At 30.5% G+C, this 20,244-nt stretch overlaps 1 protein-coding gene across 6 annotated transcripts in view; it reads right to left on the reverse strand.

The window, feature by feature from the left end:
• Positions 1-20,244, reverse strand: part of LOC142324584 (uncharacterized) — a 483,167-nt gene that overhangs the window by 51,970 nt on the left and 410,953 nt on the right. For 5 of the 6 annotated variants that reach the window (XM_075365433.1, XM_075365448.1, XM_075365443.1 and 2 more), the window contains one exon: positions 835-937. In XM_075365433.1, the coding sequence (XP_075221548.1) occupies positions 835-937 (103 nt within the window). Of the gene's footprint in view, positions 1-834; positions 938-20,244 lie in introns of those variants that run through there. The other variant, XM_075365463.1, reaches the window with a different exon arrangement.

Consider the following 20,244-nt stretch of genomic DNA (forward strand, 5'->3'; position numbering starts at 1 on the left):
CTTTTGGCTAAATAGGCAGCCACCTGTCGCAAAATAAATTCCATCATTAGTAGACAAGATAATCATCTTAAAGATAGATAGCTTTATTAGTATCCTAAGTATTTAGCCCTCGACGGGTAGTCTTATCCTTAAAACTTTGGGGGTTGACGTCCCCGCAGCCCTAGCTTCTGTAGCTTTTATCCTACTACACACCGAGCTGTTGAATCTATAACAGCTCGGAAATAACATATACCCATACACAGCTCTCTTCTTACTCTTACACTCGGTGGTGTTGAGACACCTTACGAATCACAACCGCAACCCAAGGAGAAAACTATCGTGCCGATGGATGAATGGCTCTACGTAGCGAGTCTTAAACGATAAACTCTGGACGCCAGGATGAACCCACTTATAAGCAGCCCTAGCGCCAGTACGCGCGCGCTCTGCTGGAGTGGTCCTTATAACACCGGTATTAGTGGGAACCGTATGTCAGTCCCAATCCCAATTAAAATTCCTGCGGTGGTTCTTGGTCCAGTTAAAGAAACCTGGGAGTTAAAAAGAGTTCGACCGCGGTTGTCAGCCAAAGATGTATCGAGTGATAAGGAAGCGAAAAATGTATTAAAAGTGCTAAGTTATCTATTATCCGTTTCCTTGTATGTAACTAAGAAGTTAAATCCTTGGCAGCTATTTCTCGTTCGTAATAAACAAGTGTGTCGTCGTAGCAAATTGTGGCTCTCCGGAGTCTATTAAAAAACTTACTGAGTGGTGCGCCGTAAATCAAAATAAGTAATAACGAACAGAATTGGAAGCACGAAAATTTATGGACAAGAGACGTTTTGGAAATGAGTTCCTCACCTGGTAAAATTTTGCCTTAAACCGAAAAGATATCTCTACAACCGTGAAAAATCTTGATTCATTATTTATGTAAACCTCTGGTTGGAAAATTAACACAACGTACCTGCAACAAAAGAAGAAATTCATGCATTAAGAATACTTATTTATCTCAATACTATCATATAGAGCGTGATTTATTTTTTAACAATAAATAAATACAAAATATAGATAAAGATTTATTATTTATAATTTGTAAAAGAATCAGACGACTGTGATAAGAGCAGATGGTAAAGAAGGGAAGCTGTAATTCAAAAAGGAATAAGACATAACTGAAATTTTTACAGATTGCTTTAAAAAATTGGGTTTGTAAGAAGAAATAGATTAAATTTAAAAGAAACGTTAACGTTAGAATATAGATAAAAATTAGGTAAATGCTATTTGACGGATAAAAATATTCTTGTCATGAAACTTTATCTTTTTCTTACATAAAAGTGAGATACACTTGTATTACAAGAATAAAACAACGGAAATTAACTATGATAGAAAGAAAAAAATATGAATTAAATACTTGCGGAAATAATTTTGCTGGCATCATATATACGTAATTAGAACCACATTTTTAAAAATATTTTTTACGTGTTGATGGAACGTAAGAAAAATAAAAAGTTTCGAAATATAGTATTAAAAAGGTGATGGAGATTAGATGAGTTAATAAACTGCGGAATAAAATAGGTTTAAAAATAAATTTAGAAAGACATTTGCTGGAGAATCCTGTAAAGAAAAACTAGGTTAGTGGGCTACATTATTTAGGTATTAAGGTTTAGTTGATTTAGTTAACAGATGTTTGGGTAAAGTGTACAAACTGATCACGGGTTATATTATTCAGAAATCAAGATTTAATAAATGCAGTAATAAAGGACTACATAAAGGTCACAAAATACATAAAGGAGATAACTCGAGATATACAATGTAATAAATGTTGGGATTAAAGAAAAAACACAAATCAGGAATGAATGTAAAATTACATTAAAACCACAAATTGAAGATGAAAAAATAATATAAAGGTAAAAAATACCCTTGCTACAGTTCGTTAAAAAATAAACCCATAAGTATTTCAAATCAATACTTTAAAGATTAAAATTTGAACTAGCAAATCAATTGTTTGTAGGGTAACAGTTTAAGAAAAAAATAAAACTTGACGATTAACTTGTAATTATTTAATATATTTATTTGTTTTTAATTCAAATGGAAACAAAGAAAATATAAAAAAGAGATGTAGAAAAATATATGATTATAAAGCATACGATTAGATTCATTAAAATATACAATTATAAACATATTATTCTGAGAAGAATTTTGTTATCTGAATAACAGAATTATAAAAAATTTACAAATACAACTACAAATACTTTTAATGCAAAAACCTATCTTTTAAAACCCCAATTTAAAAATAAGAATTTTTTTTCACGGGAAAACAAACAGAATGGTTTATATTGTCCGGATACAAAGTAAAAAAAAAGAAAATACCGAACTCCAATTTAATTAAAATTATTTATTTTTGGTAAAAAATGAAAATCTAAAAATTCTTTAAAAAATGTAAAATGAAATTTAAGTAATACAGCATTAGTACATTAACAAAGAATAATTATGAAATTTTTAAAAAATAAGATGGACTGATAAAATTCGAAAAGAAAAGGACGTAATAAGGTAGCATAAATTACACGACTGAACAATGATTGCGAAAAAAAGAAAATGTACGTGGTGACAAATTAAAAAGCATATGAATATAGATAATTATTAAAAGAAATCAATTCAGTCAAGACATTAGGGAACACTTAGTTTAGAATTTGTAAAGCAACAAAAGAATCATTATAGGATATAAACGTAATGGTAAGTTCATAGCATCTCTATACATCTCGGCAAACTAATTAAAATTTGTTAAAAATAGAGATTTTAATTATTTAAAGGATAATAAATAAAGTCCTATAGCAAATAAAATGGTAATACTCATAATTAGAACTTACTTAATAACATAAAAACTGCTTTGAACTTACTTATTGTTACTGAAATGTGTACACAATCTCGATTTAACTGAATTAAATATAATGTAAATTAATGCTGGATGAATTACTTTTAAAATAAACAACTGACTGTATTTTACTAGAATTTAAACGAACATCTATGAAGTACAGTAATTCACATTTTATATTTATTTAAACAACTTTTGTCATACGCGAATACATCTGTTCTCTGTGTTTGTAATTGTAAGAGAATAATACTGCAGTGGAAAGAAAAACTTTCTTTTTTCGCTGAATAAATCAACTGAAATATTTTCAAAAGAATTAAGTAAAAAATATAGGAACATTAGTGGTACAGAAACAATATAATATGCATTACTCTTCTCCAAGAACGTAAAATACACAAAAAGTAAAGTAACTTTACGTTTTCTAGTATCGTAGAAAATAAAAATAAATTACTTGTGCGTGAAATCAATCACAGAAGTACAATAAAGGAATGTAAGTTATATGATGTACAGTAAAAAAAGACAAAAAAACTAATAAATAAATACAGTAAAAAAAGTAAATATAAAATCAGCTACCCGATGAAGAAATATGTTGGGAGGCAAGAAAAAAAGAGAAGCAGAAATGTATTGCCAGTCGTAAAACTTTTTTTTAGAATTTAAAATATCTTCGATACAATGTTTTATGTCGAATGACACAAATACATTTTTTAATTTCTCTCTTCAAGAGAAGAAAAAATTATAAATCTCTACTTGTAATATATTTTAAAGTATTGTTATTTTAATAAATCACAAAATTCATTAAAATAAATAGTTGAATTAGCAGTAGATGTATTTTTAGATATTAGCAATCCAAAAGAAAATAATAAAATCGAATATTTTACCTAAATTCCGTTGAATTTCTTTGAAAAGGATGTTAGAATATTTATTGGAACACACATATTAGTGTTTATTTTAAACATTTGATTAATTAACTTACTTTATTGAAAATAAAAACTATTAAAAATTAATTTACCAAGATTATTTCATCTCAATTTATATTTACACCATTACACAACTATATATAAAAAAATACATAATAAACTCTTCCTAATGAACTGGAGGACTCTAATTTACCGGGGAAAAACATAAGTAATATTGAGATAATTTGAAAAAATTTCAAAGCGTTCTATTTTTATAATACATTCTCAAGTAATGAAAAGCTATTCTTTATTCTGTAGAAAAGAAACCAATTTAAATTTTTATCTTCGTACCTTAAAATACGTATGTAGTAAAAGATAAAAGGACAAATTGACGAAATTAAATCACTTCCTTACCAAGAGAAGGTAAAGAATATCCAGTGTTAAGTATTTCAATACTTTCTGATAAATCAAAGTGAAATTTCAGTAGAACTTATGAACAAAATCCTTTTCTACCTACAAGAGTAGGAAATATATCAGAGTGAAGAAACATTACATCCAAATCTGTTTCATAATGATGTCTGTCGGAGATAGACGATTACTCACGTAGATCTTCTCAGAACTAAATTTTCAAAAAATCTTGTGGCAAAATTCTATTTTATACCGGCAATGTTCGTTAAAATTGCTATTTTAAATCCAAACTAATATTTTGAATCCAAGATAATACTTTAAAATTCCTTTAAATCCAAACTAATATTATTTTTTCACGTCCTAAATTTTATAATCTAGAAGAGCATACCTGAAAGAAGTAATATTAGCTTGGATTTAAAAATCATATTGGTTATTTACATATTTTTAAAAAATTCTACTTTTTATTGTAAATGTTACCTGATTAATTACATACATCATTGAATTAATAAGATCAAATAGTAATATAGTCTCATTTATTCAAAAGAAGAAGAAAATAAACTTTAAACAAAATAAACTGAAATTTTAAACTCATTTAAAGAGTAAATTTGATTGATTTCATATCATTTTTAACCTGAAAAATGCTATGAAATAGGTCCCACAACTGTATCTCCAAAAATAATTAGAAAATGCAAAAAATTGTCGACGCAAATTATAACTTTTTAAGTCTGGCATAAATAATTTCATTAAAAAACCAGAAAAAAATAAAATCTTGCTAAACAAGACTTGTTTTAAATTTAATTCTGAGAAATCCTATGTGATTAATCGCAACTGACGTTAACGGGAGTTTAAAAATATTATTAACTTTTATTAAAAAAGAAACACCGAAATACGGCAGAAAAATATTCTATTACAATTTTAAAATAAAACAAAGAATTATTTCAATACTGAAAACGATTCAAACAAATCCATGTGTATGCTTATATTCTTTCTTCTATAGTTTGTTTTTATTTTCAATAAATATAATTTCCGTAGATCAATTATCAATTAAATTTCATTGAACAAAGAAAAATTTTCAAACATAAAATAGTGTATGAAAAAAAATACAAATCTGTCAATCCTATTACCTAGTAGAATGTATGATATTATTTTGTAATACATACGAAGTGATTCAGAAGGAAAGGGAAATAATTTGGGAACTGATTCTAGAGCTTAAAATAAGAAAAAGGTTCATAAAAACATATGAATTTAACTTCTTTTTAAATTAACATTCAGTTGTAAAAATGTAAATATAGTTTAGATTGCAAAAACACAAAACAAACAAATGACAAAAACAACTAAACTTCCTAACGTTAATTGTTGTTCACAGCTAACCACAATTTTATGAAAACAATGAGTAGTATCAAATTAATTTTGAAGTATATACTTAGTGTTGCCAAATTAATTTTTCAAAGGTATAATATGTTATTGTACCGGAACATTTGTTTTTAATTTTTACAAATTCATACAACTTTTCTGTTTAGTTTTCTGTTTTGTGTTTTAATTTCCAGGTATCATAGCTATGCCGTAAGAAGGAAAATATGGTAATCAGTCAAAAAATCATATGAGGTTTTTTCATTTCTCGACGTTCCATGACCCTAGGACCCCAAAAAACAGAAAAAAATTGGAGATAATATTCGTACGTCCATACCTTTGTTGGCGTGTTTGAAAACCGATTGTGATGAAATTTTGTACAGATTCGTGAATATGGAGCAATTTTTGTTAAACTTTGGGATCAATATCTGCAGGGGGAGGGGTAGATAGTTTTTTGAGGTCAATTTCTAAAAAAATTTCTAACAAAACCCCACTTAACAAAAAAAAATATATATATATATATATATATTTTTATATAAATCACGCGTGCATGCTTGCTTACCTTATTTCAAAAATAATTCTGCTTGTAATTCTCCCTTCTCCAAACATCGAAGAAAGCTCTTTTCTTATTTATTGCATATTTTTTAACCGAATGTTTGCCTTTATGTACTTTGGGGGTCATATTTGAGGTGGAAAAACCAATCAAAGTTTAAAAATTTCGATATTCAGAAATTTTTAAAACGCGTAACAAATAACCATTACTAACTTTGATTTCAGCTTTTTTTTTCATACACTTTATTACATCAATTTTCTCAGAATTAAATCCTCTCTAAATTTTGTGTTGATAATAAAATCTACGCAATTTATTAGTTATTTAATAAAGTTATTAAACCTCCCCCCCCCCAAAAAAAAACGCCGTTTTCGTCGCCAAATTTTTCTGTTTTACTTCGGATATCGTGAAAACTACGAGAGATACAGTTTTCGGACATGTTTTATTAGATTTTTTCAGGTAAAAAAACATAAGAAACCAACAAGTTTATTCCTTAAAAATTTCAGTATGACTTCACTTCAACCAGAGGAACTGAAATCCGGGAGAAATTTTTCGCTAGCCGTAACTCTATAGGTATAAGTTTTCGGACATATGTTTGTGTGAATTCTTATTTTAAGCCCTAGAATCAATTCTCAAACTGTTTTCCTTTTCGCTGAAACACTTTATATATAAATATAAAATTAAAACTTACAGATACTTAGAATGTAAACGAATATCTAATCTGAGGTCTATTTGCCACATTACCACCAAAATCAAACTTAATAACTTACCAGATAATAGTCAAAATCAGTCCATCAGTTTAGTCAATTCGTGGGAACTTAACGTTGTGAAAAAAAATAATTAATAAATATTACACAAAACAACTTAGTTATGAATGTTTTGCGACACACGTTTTTAACTGATTTACTTGTTTCTAAAATACAAAGTATCAATAATTAATAAATTTTTATATAGGAGTACATATAATTTATATATAATCCGTAAAAAATATAATCAATTAAAAAATACAGAATAATTAGGGTATGTAACAATATCGATATGTGTTCATCTACCTGTACAGTTTTTTTACATAAAAATTAAAAAAGAAAAAATAAAGGCACAAAAGTTTCTTTTTGTATTTTTTACACGTCATTCAAACTATTTACGTATTCTTGAGGGACAAAACTCAAGAGTAGGATAACATATGAGTCACTCGGTTGAATAAAAAATGTATGACAAAACTGATCGATAATACCGACTCACACATTTTAACATAGGCAGTTCCTAGTTTATTATATCAGATTGTTAAAAATATCTGAATAATAATTTAACATCATTAATAAAAATGATATAAGATAATATTAGCAAAATATTAAAAAAAAACTAATTTTTATATTCAATAGATTTGAACTTTCATAAACAGTATAATAAAATGAAAAATTTAATTATTACGGCATCTATAATCAGGAACAGGTACAATTTTAGAAAATTAGGTTTTTCACTATAGAAATGAACATTTAGATTGAATTATTTTCTCGTTTGGATTTTACTTTCTTGTACGAAGGAAGTATTGTAATCGTGAAAAATGTCGGTTTTCAGATTTCAACGGAAATATCCATTTTGACCATCCCTGAATCCATTTTGACTAGTTTAGGCGTAACGTCTGTACGTACGTACGTATGTATCTCGCATAACTCAAAAAGGGATTAGCCGTAGCATGTGGATAAGATATCCTTATAATATACCCTTTCTTTTTTTAATCTAAATATATTGATTTATTAATAATTATAACCTGTGACTGTAAAATTTTTTACAATAAATAGTAATTCAATAATAACAATAAAAAAAAAATGAAAAAAATACAAAAGTTCTTAGTGAAATAAAATTTTATGTACTTTGAAATATGTGTATAATATTTAATAGGCGTACAAGGAAGTTATGTGGTGTCCACATCAGATTTATTTTTAATGATAATTTGAATATTTTTAACTGAAATACGTTTCTTAAATTTAAAAATTAGAGAGAAAAAATGATTAAAAACCAACGGAAAAACTTTCATAAAAAAAAATAATTTTACAACGAAATTTTCCAAAAAAAAAGTTAAAATAATAAATATAAAGGCAAAGAATAAAATGAAGAAAGTTTGATGCACGAGCAGTAATTGTTTTTCTTATTAAAAGTTAACAACATTTTAAACTTTGTTATATAAAGTTGTACCATGAGTTTATTAATATTATTTTACATAATGAAATTACTTTAAGCAATTATTTTATTACACAGAAAAAAGAAAAAGAATAGTTAAATAAAAAATAAATGGAAATTATTTATAATTCAGCGGTAATTTTTTATGGAATAAATTTTTTAAAAATCAAAAAATAATTCATCAATTTCGATCACTTAAAATTTAGTGAATTCTCCATACTAATTGAAACTCCACATAACTGATACATTTTGGAAGCTCTTTTGAGTATTCATTTAAATACAGTACATAAAGGTTATCATTTCTGATATATGATATTATGTAACCAAGATGATGTCTGGACTCAAATTTAATCAAACTATTATGCAACTGTAAAGTTTCCATAACTTGATATGTGGCATTTAATACGAAGATCAGCACCCTAGAATCTACAGTGATCTCTAGTGTCTAACCATCTGACATTTTACAAAATAATTTTTATCTTTTGAAGAATAAACGACCATGTTTTCCATAGTTTTGATATAATCATTCTTCTCATATTCTGAGGACACTCCTTTTTAGTTCTGGGGATTTTATAATACGGATATTTTGATTAGCATATGTAAAAAAATAGTGAAAGTGCTTTAAAAAGGTACCCGTCCCGATTATAAATTAAAGTAATTAATTTGAAATAAATTGTAATAACAAATTAAAAAATTCACTATTTAAAAATTCAACTATTTAAAATTCAGTAATATACAAGAAAAGGTCAGTGGTTAAAAAAAATTAACAGTATCCGGGCAAGAATTCAAACGTTATTATTACTAAATCAATGCAGTATAATATAAGAAATATTTTTTTTAGATTTATAATGTACATCGTATATGTGGAAATCGACTGAAGGGTACAAAGATGAAATCCAGATATTAGTTATTTTTTAATTTTTACCGAACTAGTAACAAGTTGTATAATATAAAGTGATTTATATTGAATTTAAACCATTTCCGTTATATTTTATGTGCTTAAGTGCTGCTTACGTAAAGAATTATGATTTCTTTTTAAAAAAGAAGTACAATATTTAACAACTTGCAACTACAATGGAAGTTCTGAATTAAAGATACTAATTTAGAGAAAAATTGAAATATAATATGTTTTTTCTGTTTAGCCTCCGAAACCACCGTAAAGTATTACTTCAGAGGATGATATGTGTGAATGTAAATGAAGTGTAGTCTTGTGCAGCCTCAGATCGACCAATCCTGAGATGTGTGGTTAATTGAAACCCAACCAACAAAGAACACCGGTATCCACGATCTTGTATTCAAATTCGTATAAAACTAACTCCCATTACTAGGATTTGAACCTTAGAACTCTCGACTTCCAAATCAGCTGATTTCCAATGACGGGTTCACCACTAGAACAACCCGGTGGGTTTGGTTATTGTTATTACTCAACTGCTAACTACTCTTCAAGAAATGTCTAATTTGGTTGGTAGGCAACTAGAACTTTAATTCACCTTCCTAATAACTACACTGCCCAGATTTTCCAGATGCCTTCCTGATATTTTAAATGGTTTATATATATATATATACATTTTTTTTTTTTTAATTTTAGAACATGAGATAAACTTGACCTATACTTTTTTGAACTCCACTGGAAAAGTGTTTAATTAAATTTTATTATTGTGTAACAGATAGGTCAAGAGCAAATTGTCGATTAGTTTCCGATATTCTAGGTCACTATAAAAGAAGGTATTTTATTAGCAGGAAAAATGAGAGAAAATGAAGAAATGGCAATTACACAAAGTAAAATAAAAAAATTAAATCTTTTTACTGTATGCTTTCTTATTTATTTTTAGTTGTTTTATGCCACGTTCTTTAAAAAAAACGAATGATATTTTTAACATTTATATTTTCTTCTTTAAAAGAAATCAGATTTAATTTTTTATAATTATAGATGATGATTCTTACATTTTATTTAAACTATCTTCGACGTTACTTATTTATTTTCTCAAATATTATCAGAGAAAAATAAAATAACTATATACAAAAATAAAATTATATACTGTATCGATGCAAAAAAAAATTATACCGAAAAATACAAAGTGTAAATTATGATGGCATAATTTTTCTATTTTACCCTTAGATGTCGTGAAAGCTACTGAAAGTACAGTTATAGGACCGGAATTTTTCGATATTTTGGGTTAAAAAACATAAGAAACCATCACGTTTACTCTTTATATAATCCTTTAAAAATTTCTGTATTCCTTATATCACCGGCAAAATTGTAATCCGGGCGAAATTTCTCGCTAGCCGTAACTCGATAACAAAGCGTTGTCAGACATATTTTTACATGGAACTTTTCTTTATTTCAAGCTCCTACCCATTTTAGTAAATATATGACAAGTGAGAGGTTGGGACACGTAACCCGGTGGTGGATAGCACCACGCTTAGTACGCTCACGCTGTTAGATAAGCTCTAGGAGCTATTTAGGACACTGGTCGCTAAACTCTTTCGAGGCTTAGTAGCCGTTTGCGGCACAGACATTCGGTCTTTTGCTTTAGGGCGACTGAATGGGGTGGTGCCGGGAGAAATGCCAAGCAAACCTATTATTTCAAGCTCTAGAATCAGTTCCCAAATTATTACCTTTCCTCCTAAATCACCTTACAATATATATTTTAGTAAATTTCGAAAATAAGCGTAGGAAACAGGAATGTTTTTTTTTATACACACACGTCTTTAAAAATAATTTTTTTTTAGATATTATATGTATCCTTTCTCCTAATAACGAAGGGATCTACATTAGATTGTAAAATTACTTAAAAAAACATTTTATGAGAAGAAAAATATTTTAGGAGAACAATTATTTATACAAAGTACGTGGTAAACAATAGTATACCAAAGGATGTTGAATTCTATTAACTATAACTAGATGAGATTTCGAACGGAAATAAAGGAGGTGAAAAACAAGGCAACGACATATTGCTTTGGAAAAAGTTAAAAATGTTTTCTATTGTATACAGGTGAACAGCTCATTACGTGAGAACAGAAATTGCCACACAATATCTGTCGCAATGTTTCTAAGATTGCGGTGCATGTAAATGTTTCTAGTGACTAAAGTTGTGAACAATCTGTTCAAAAAGTGACACAACCTTATGCAAGAATATTTCCTTCTTTTGTAGCAGATTTAATTGAGGAAACACGTGTTACACTATGCAGCAGAGAATATTCATTGTCACCCAATACATTAGATATGCCACTTATGCCCAGACCCAGAATTTCTTCACAGAAAATTATGATTAGATACACCAAATAAGTCCTCCATCAAGCGACTGTAGGACAAGTTCCAAGAGACAGGCAATCTGGCAGATGCAGCCAAAAGTGGTCGACCAAAAGTGCTAACACCAAAAATGTTGATCAACGTGAAAGCTACATATTCTGTTAGTCCCAAAAAATCTGTGCGACGCCTATTTAGCCTGTCTGGGTCTCTCCGTTGGTAGTGCCCATACGGCATTGCTTAAGTATTTAAAGATATATCCGTACAGAATTTATGTTGTTCACGAATTGTTACCAGCAGACACTGGAAAATGAATAGCTTTCTGTCAGTGGTTCAAGCCATCCGTAACGATAAACAACTTGATGATTGGTTTTGGTCTGACGAGGCATGGTTCCACCTTGATGGATACGTGAATGCACAAAATTCATGCATTTGGTGTACGGAAAATCCGCATCAGCTGCACGAGTCTCTTCTCCACGGACAAAAAAAAAAAATTGCGTTTGGAGTGCAATTTCCCGAAGGCAAATTTTCAAGACATTCTTTCATCGCACAGCGAACAGTGAACGCTACATACAGACGGTGCAACAAATCCCTGCAGACCGGCTAGAGTACACGTGGTTTAAGCAAAACAATGCTACAGCAAACAACACGACTTTCCTGCATCAGTGTTTTCGTGGACAAGTGATTTCAAAGGGGCCCCCTTATCTCCTGATTTATTCCCTCCTGACTCTTTCTTGTGGGGATACCTTAAGGATGCTGCTTACCAAACTCATCCTCACACCATTCCCGAATTGCAAAGTGAAACTGAACGACGTGTAGCTGCAATACCTCAACAAACTTTGCATATATTTAAGAGCATGTAATGTCGTGTTCAATTATGTGAATCGCATAATGGAGGCCACTTTCAACAATTATTGTAACTTACTCATTTTCCCATAAGGTTACGTCACTTTTTTAACACTCTGTATATCAGGCATCAATCAGAATTGGTTTCTATGAAAAAATGATGTTCACTACACAGTAATCGTTTGATAAACTTAAATCTATTCATCAAAGTAGATAGGGTTGAATAGTGTCTTACCGTAGTAAGACACCAAGTAAAGTGATGTGCAGAATACAAAGCATATTGGTTTTCTTGACTCAGGGTATTATAAAACATTAAGAGATGCAAAAGGATGAATTCCGTTCGTTTGTATATATGCATGCATTTTTCGGCGCCTATTTTGGTAAATAACTCGGGAATGGATATAAAAATTTAATATCTGGCATGCTCGCTTCTAGATATGGTGCACTGATACTTTAAAAGTTTAGAATAGTTGGAAGTAAGGGATCACATCCCGGGTAAGGTTAGACTTCATGAAACTTTTACTCGTACGAATTTAAGTACTTCAAAAAGATACAGATTTTATCTACCAAAAGGTTTTCCCAATGGATACTAAACTAGTAAACAGAAATAAAGATTGCAATCGAAACTTTTAATTTCCTAATGATTGTTTTTATTGGTTCAAACCTAATACAAATAGATTTTAATGTGAAAATTTAGCGACGCATTGCCGGTTTAAAAAAATATATAAATATAATTTTAATGGATCTCAATATATAAAGAAAAACAAGAAACAACATATTTTGAGGGAAGGTAAAACTTTCATCGCGATATAAACCGTAACGTAGTTCAAATATACACTTAAAGTGTTTCTAAAAGGAATCGCAAAGAACTCCAACTTCTAAAACGTTTTTTTATACACTTGCCGACTTTTCAACTTAACGACTTCAAACGTTTTAAGGTGGTATTAAAAGTATTTTTCATGCTGATTTCAAATCTGATTTTAGTTTTTCTGTATTATGTAAGGTTTTTATCCAAATCACTTCTGAAGTTTTTAAACAAAAATCGCATTTTTTAAACAGGGAAAATTATTATTTTTGTTCGATTTAGAGACTGTGTGTTTTGTAATTCTATATAAAATTACAACGCACAGCATTAGAGTAGAAAATGGTATATACTCACTTAAAAATTGCTAATACAACAACTTAATTTCTCTTCTTCGCTGATTTCAGCACTACAAGTTCTTTCTGACATGGGTTGAAACTTCTCTTCCTTGATTGCCTCGCTTCACCAACGCCGTCTCTTTTTAGCATAAAACAGTAGTCAGCCATCAAGTTTGTATTCCACCTTCCCTGGTATCTCTTTTTCATGTACTTGATGTCCTGGTGGAAACGTTCTCTTTGTTCTTCACTTACATCGCCAAGGTTCGCAGGGAAAAAGTCAATATGTGAATGTAGGAAATGAAGTTTCACATTCATGTTACATCCAAATTTCATGAAACTCCGCAACATTGTTTTAACCATGGTTTTGTTCATTGGATATTTGTTGTTGCCCAAAACGTTGGCCACAACTTCTTTAAACGAAACTCAACCCCTTTTTTCCACTGGCTTCATTGTACTTTCAAGCAAATTGTCTTTCATTAAATGTCTGATCTGCGGCCCCACAAAGGCCTGTTCTTTAGGTTTCTCATAAAATACTTCTGAAATGTTGTTGCCAAGTACTGGAAGCAGTCACCATCTTTTGGAAGGGCTTTAGTGAACCGTTTCATTAATTCAAGCCTGATGTGTAAAGGAACAAGCAAATAGTATCTTGCTTGTTTGAACAAGTGGTACATTTTTTATGTTGTATGAATCGGGTTGGAGGATTTTTCTTTTGGGCCAGTCTGTGCCCTTCCAATGCTTGTCTTCGGCTCGGCTATCCCATTCACAAATGAAACACGGAGTTTTTGTGTAACCGGATTGTTGACCAAGTAACATACCCGCAACTTTTAAATCCCCAATAATTCATAGTTCCCGTATTTCAGCAGGGCTATAGGAATTTCATACGTCTTTTTGAGATGTACTGAATGTGCAATAGGTATTGAGCCAAACAAATTTCCATTATGTAAAGTACACCTTTGATGCTACGTTAGTAGTAGTAAGTAGTAGTATGTAAGTGACATTAAAAATATTCAATAAACCTTCAATATCACAACAAAAAACCAAGAGTCTTCTTCTTTAAAGAATTTTATTAATTCCTTCTCCTACACCAAAAGGTACAGGAGAAGGGTTTAGGTTGGTTCTATACCAAAAGAACAAAATTCCGGGTAGTACAAGATTTTTTCTCTCAGTCTTGACCCAAGCAATGACCCAAAGCGGCATCTTTAGTTAGATTCAAGTCACGAGTTATATAATTAAGTTCATTCTGACTGATTAATTTTGGTGCAGAATCTTCTTCCGTCTTATAATCATCAGCATTACCGCATTCATTTTGTGAGCTGTTCTCCTGCGGCACATCTTCAAGAATGAGAGCTGGAAATGGGATAGGGAGAGATTCACTATGCGTAACTGGTCGTAAGGCCGAAGGAATGTTCGGATATTGTATGTCCTTCTTACATTTTTGTATTATGACCTTGAACGTTAACCAAAAAAAAAAAATAACAATAGTTAACATGATTTTGCGGCTCCCTCCAAACCATTGGGATTGCAAAAGGCATTGATTTTTTCGCACTATTTTTTCACAGTCTCAGTCCCTCAACACATGTACGGCATATCTTGTGCGGTGGCCAGCTTTGTCTTCATCACTAACCTTTATACCGAATTATGCGTAATAGACATTTCTCACGAAACTATTAATGTCCTGTCTTTGCTTAGAAATTACATAGCTACCACAAATATAACAGAACACGTTTGGGTTATTCAAACACTTGCGTAACCTCATTTATAAAGAAACTACATAATGGCAGCACAAATATGCCCTCGCAGCACTACATCATGTCAACAATGAACTAAGTTTCCCGCCTAACAGCCAGCTGGGTGTAACAAGTGTCATCCCTCTCACCAAAATAAAATTTCCCTCTCTCTCAATAAAAGTTCCCAAAGTAGAATTTACTTTTAAATAAAAAATGAGTTCACTTCATTTGCAAAAAACTATACGTGATAGAAAAAACTAATTACAGATCTGAAACAAGCACAAAAAAAATACTTTAGGAGCATGTAAAATTACAGAAACATAGAATCATGTTGCATAGTGCAACGAATCTTTTTCTTTTTCCTGTTTAGGCTCCGGTAACTACCGTTTAGATAATACTGCAGAGGATGAATGAGGATGATGTGTATGAGTGTGAATGAAGTGTACTCTTGCACATTCTCAGTTCGACCATACCTGAGATGTGTGGTTAATTGAAATCCAACCACCAAAGAACACCGGTATCCACGATCTAGTATTCAAATCCGTGTTAAAATAGCTGGCTTTACTAGGACTTGAACGCTGGAACTCTCGACTTCCGAATCATCTGATTTGGGAAGACGCGTTCACCACTAGACCAACCCGGTGGCTTTAGTGCAACGTATCTATCATAAAATATGGTTAAAAACCAATCAAAAATTAAAATATTTATTGGTTTAACAAAACAATCTAGAACATTTATTATTTTTCATAAAAGTAAACATATTTTTCAACTATTATTTATATTATTTTTCTATTATTATAAAGAAAATATCAAGAAAGTTATCCAACATCTTTTGACAGATTGTTTTATTAAATATATTCATTTTTAAAATCAGGGAAATTAAATTTTAATACAGCTCTTTTTACTAATAAATGAACAAAAGAAAATTTAAAAAAGAGTTTTTTATATTTATGCTGGAGAATTAGTATTCTTATTAAAAATAAAAAATTACACTAAATTTTTGTAGCTGAGATTAACTACTGAATTGAGATAATTGAGATAAAAAACACGGTTCAAAATTAAAAATCAGTATTATAGAAAAACAACTGTAAAAAAGTGAAAAATTTTTCATTTTGTACGAATAATATGTTTCCTCTTTTTTACATTTGAATGTAAGAGCGAATAAATGTATTTATTTATTTATTTGGTCGGTAAATAAATTTATTTATTTAACTTAGTTAAATAAATAGCAGTTATTTTATTTTTTATTTCACTTCTGGGATATATAAGTAATGAAACCTTACTCAAGATTAGCACTTTATATTTATACGTGTGAAAAATCTTCAATTGAAAAATCTTTAACACAAAAATCGAATACATAGAAGAATGCCAAGGGAGCTCTTATACAGTGAACGAGATATAAATATGAAATCATGAAGCAAAATTCTGACCGGGATCCCTTATTCTTTGATCTGGCTTTTCTTTACAAACTCTTTATTCCAATATACTTCGTTTCTTTTTCCTAAGTGTATATACGTATTCAGAAGAAAGAAGCGTGTGTTGGAATACATTTTTTATTTTTTATTGTTTTTTATGAAAGTGTAATTCTTTATATTTGTGTGTGTTACGCTTACTACTTTTTTCTTGAAAAATAACTTTTTTTATTCTACGAACGGTCGGTCAATAGCTCCACAAAAATTGTAAAACTATAACGGTAATTTGAATATCCCTTTCGAGAAACATATTAGAACAAAGCTTACGAACTTTTGAATAATTTATAACGATTTATTGAACACGCGTGCGTGGAAACATCTAGCTTTCCTCCAACTCATGATATTTTACAAAATATAACATACTATGCGACATTCAAATCATTTTTTTAATGAAATAATTTAAATAACAAAAAATAAATAAAAAAGAAAGTTACGGTAAAGCAGAAAACAAATAAAATTTTATACCTAACAAAAGGGAATAAAGGGAAAAAGTCATACATATAAATGGAAGCAAACATGTTGTATAATAACTCCCACAGGTCGAATTCAAAAATTCAATACAGGGAATACATTGAAAAAGACAATAAATGCGCGTCTGCCGATGGAACTGAAATTCATGAGCATCTCAATTTGTTTCCGTTGCTTATTGCGGCATGTGAATACGGAATGTGATTGTTGTAGGTGTAAATAATAACTAGGCGAGGGGGATTCAAATTCGTATAATAAAGGTAATAAATACCATTTTAAAAACTTTCTACAATAAAAACCATATTTCAGTTAAATAATTTAATGGTAATTTGAGAATTGGTTTGGATCTGTACGTTTGTACCCCCACGTGGCAAAGCCATCTGACATATCGACTTTATTGAGAGCTAAACTAGTTGATAGATTGATATTACTAGCACAATGTGTTCTCATAATAAATAGAATACAGTACTAGTTTCATTTATTTTTTTGTACGCGATATAAATATTATTCAGCCATTTAAAAATTTATAACAAATTATGTAATATTAATTTTTATTTTCAGTAATATAACTAATTAAATCATACTATTTGATTACTCTATTTTTAAATTTAGAACTTCATTAACTTCTTATTATTATGTTTTTAATATCGTTTCGTTAGATGTAATATCTATTGATCTTACATTATAAATATTTTTTTTTGTGTTCAATTAGGTCAAAAGAGCGTAAATAAGGACCCTCAACAGTTAACTTTCCGTCTACTTTACACCACACCATTCATTTTATACTTTCGGCAACTTATACATAGCATTGTCACTGGTTGTTTTTAATTCACTAATAATGATTATTTTATATTATCTTAATATCTTGGTCAACATTTTATTGCTGTTATTATTTCAGTAAAATATATTATATTATTTTGTAATCTTTAAGTAAATTACATTAATAAAATAAAATAGATAAATATTTAGAGAAAAAAAAGTGAATTTTATTACGTTTACATGTAATATACATGTAAATGTATATTACATATACATTATACAGAGTGTCCCGTATAAAACGCAACCCAACCTTATATTGGTAGGTATTGAAATAATAAAAAGGCATGTGAAATGTAATTTTTATTATTACCATCCACTACCTTACATTTAGAGTAAATGTTGGAAGTGGCCGCCATCTTCTTGAATACAAGCTTCAATTCTTTTTACAGCGTTTCTTGCAACTTTTTTCAAAGTTTGTGGCTGGATAATTAATACAGCTTGTTCAATATTGACTTTCAATTGTTCAAGTGTTCGTGGTTTGTTGCTGTAGGCTTTTACTTTGAGATAACCCCGTAGAAAAAAATCCGCCGCAGTCAAATCTAGAGATCTTGGTGGCCACAAGCCTCGACCGATAACACGATTACTGAAGAATTCCTCAACGAAATCAGAAGTTGAACCTGCGTTGTGCGATGTCGCACCGTCATGTTGTAGCCAGCAGTGTCTGTCTTCCTCTTCCAAGAGTGCAATGAACTGAAATAAGATATCCTGATATCGTTCTGCATTAATGGTGTACTCGAAAAAAATAGGACCGATTATTTTCTTCCGCGATATCGCGCACCACACGCCCAACTTCTGCGGGTGTAATTGTTTTACGTGATAAACGTGGGGATTTTCAGCACTCCAAATTCTACTGTTTTGGCTGTTTACGTAGCCATCCAAATGAAACCCTGCTTCATCTGTGAAAAATAACGAATCCATAACATTAATTCCCTCACGCAGAAATCGACGGAACCGTTGACAATATTGTAGCCGTTTTTCTTTGTCGGGCTAAAGAAGTCGTAGAACCGTTTGAATACGATAAGGTCGTAATTGTAATTGTTTGGTCGCTCGATGAACAGTTGATTTAGACAAATTAATTTCAGCAGACAAACGTCTGATCGATTTATTTGGCGAGGCGAGTAATCGGTCTTTGATTTCAGTGACTGTATCTGTATTCAACATTGACGCAGATCTTTTGTGTTCCTTGCTATTAACAGAACCGGTCTCTCTAAATTTTGCAACTAACCTTAATACTGATGTTTTGTTAGGAGCTGATTTATCTGGGTACTTATGGCGAAACAAATCTTGCTCTGCAACCACTGATTTCGTATTTCAGTACGACTCAACAATGAAAACACGTCCATCTAGCGAAAACACCATCTTGTCTCTAGCAATACACTGAACGTTATGATTGCATTGTTGTTACTGACGGTAGTGTTCTACTGCGTCGCCGCGATGTTCAGATGTTACACGAGTCCATTTCAGTAACGAGTAGGGGTAAGCTTGACTTTTGAAATTTCATGTATGAGTGATTGATGGGTTGCGTTTTATGTAGGACACCCTGTATATATATATATATATATGTGTGTGTGTGTGTGTGTGTGTGTGTGTGTTTCATTTTAAGCGCCCCCAGCGATTTTCTCGTGAACTACGCATAATATGAAAAAATGACCTAAATAAAAGTTACTCAGGTTGGACGGGAGACACCTCATGGTGAACCTGAATTTGACCTTGACCTTATTTCAAGGTTAACACGATTTTTTCCAAATGGAATAACTTAATTTTGACCCTGTCAGTGAAAAGAGCAAGAATTTTGCATTAGAATATGTAATCACACATACGACCTTGGGACCTATTTGATGGTCATACGGCTAACCGTCAGAGATAGTATTATACGGGTGCTGGAATTTTTCCCAGATATTTACAGTCACTGGTTTCTAAGTTGTGAGAAGAGGATTTGGTATTGTCTTGAATCAGAAAATTGGGTTAAACCGTGAACTCTTAAAACATGAAGTTCAAGAAGTTGGAAAAAATGAAACATAATCATATAACGTCTTGACTAAACTCAAGTACGTCGACGTAACATTTTTCACTTTTTCCATCGGTTCAAAAAAAGGAAATTCCATTTGAAAAACATCAATAACCTTAGGACGACCTCCAAAGGGAGCATCAAGGTCATGGCCAAGGTCACCGTCAGATATTCCCCTCACATCCGCATAACTTCAGTGAAGTTATTTTTATGATTTCCCGTGTTTACGAGATAAATGGTCTGGAATATAAATATTCTAGAAATATCGTACGACCTTCAAAAACGTGTAA

Source organism: Lycorma delicatula, chromosome 1 (assembly GCF_047948215.1).
Source record: "Lycorma delicatula isolate Av1 chromosome 1, ASM4794821v1, whole genome shotgun sequence".
In the NCBI taxonomy this organism is placed as follows: Eukaryota; Metazoa; Arthropoda; class Insecta; order Hemiptera; family Fulgoridae; genus Lycorma; species Lycorma delicatula.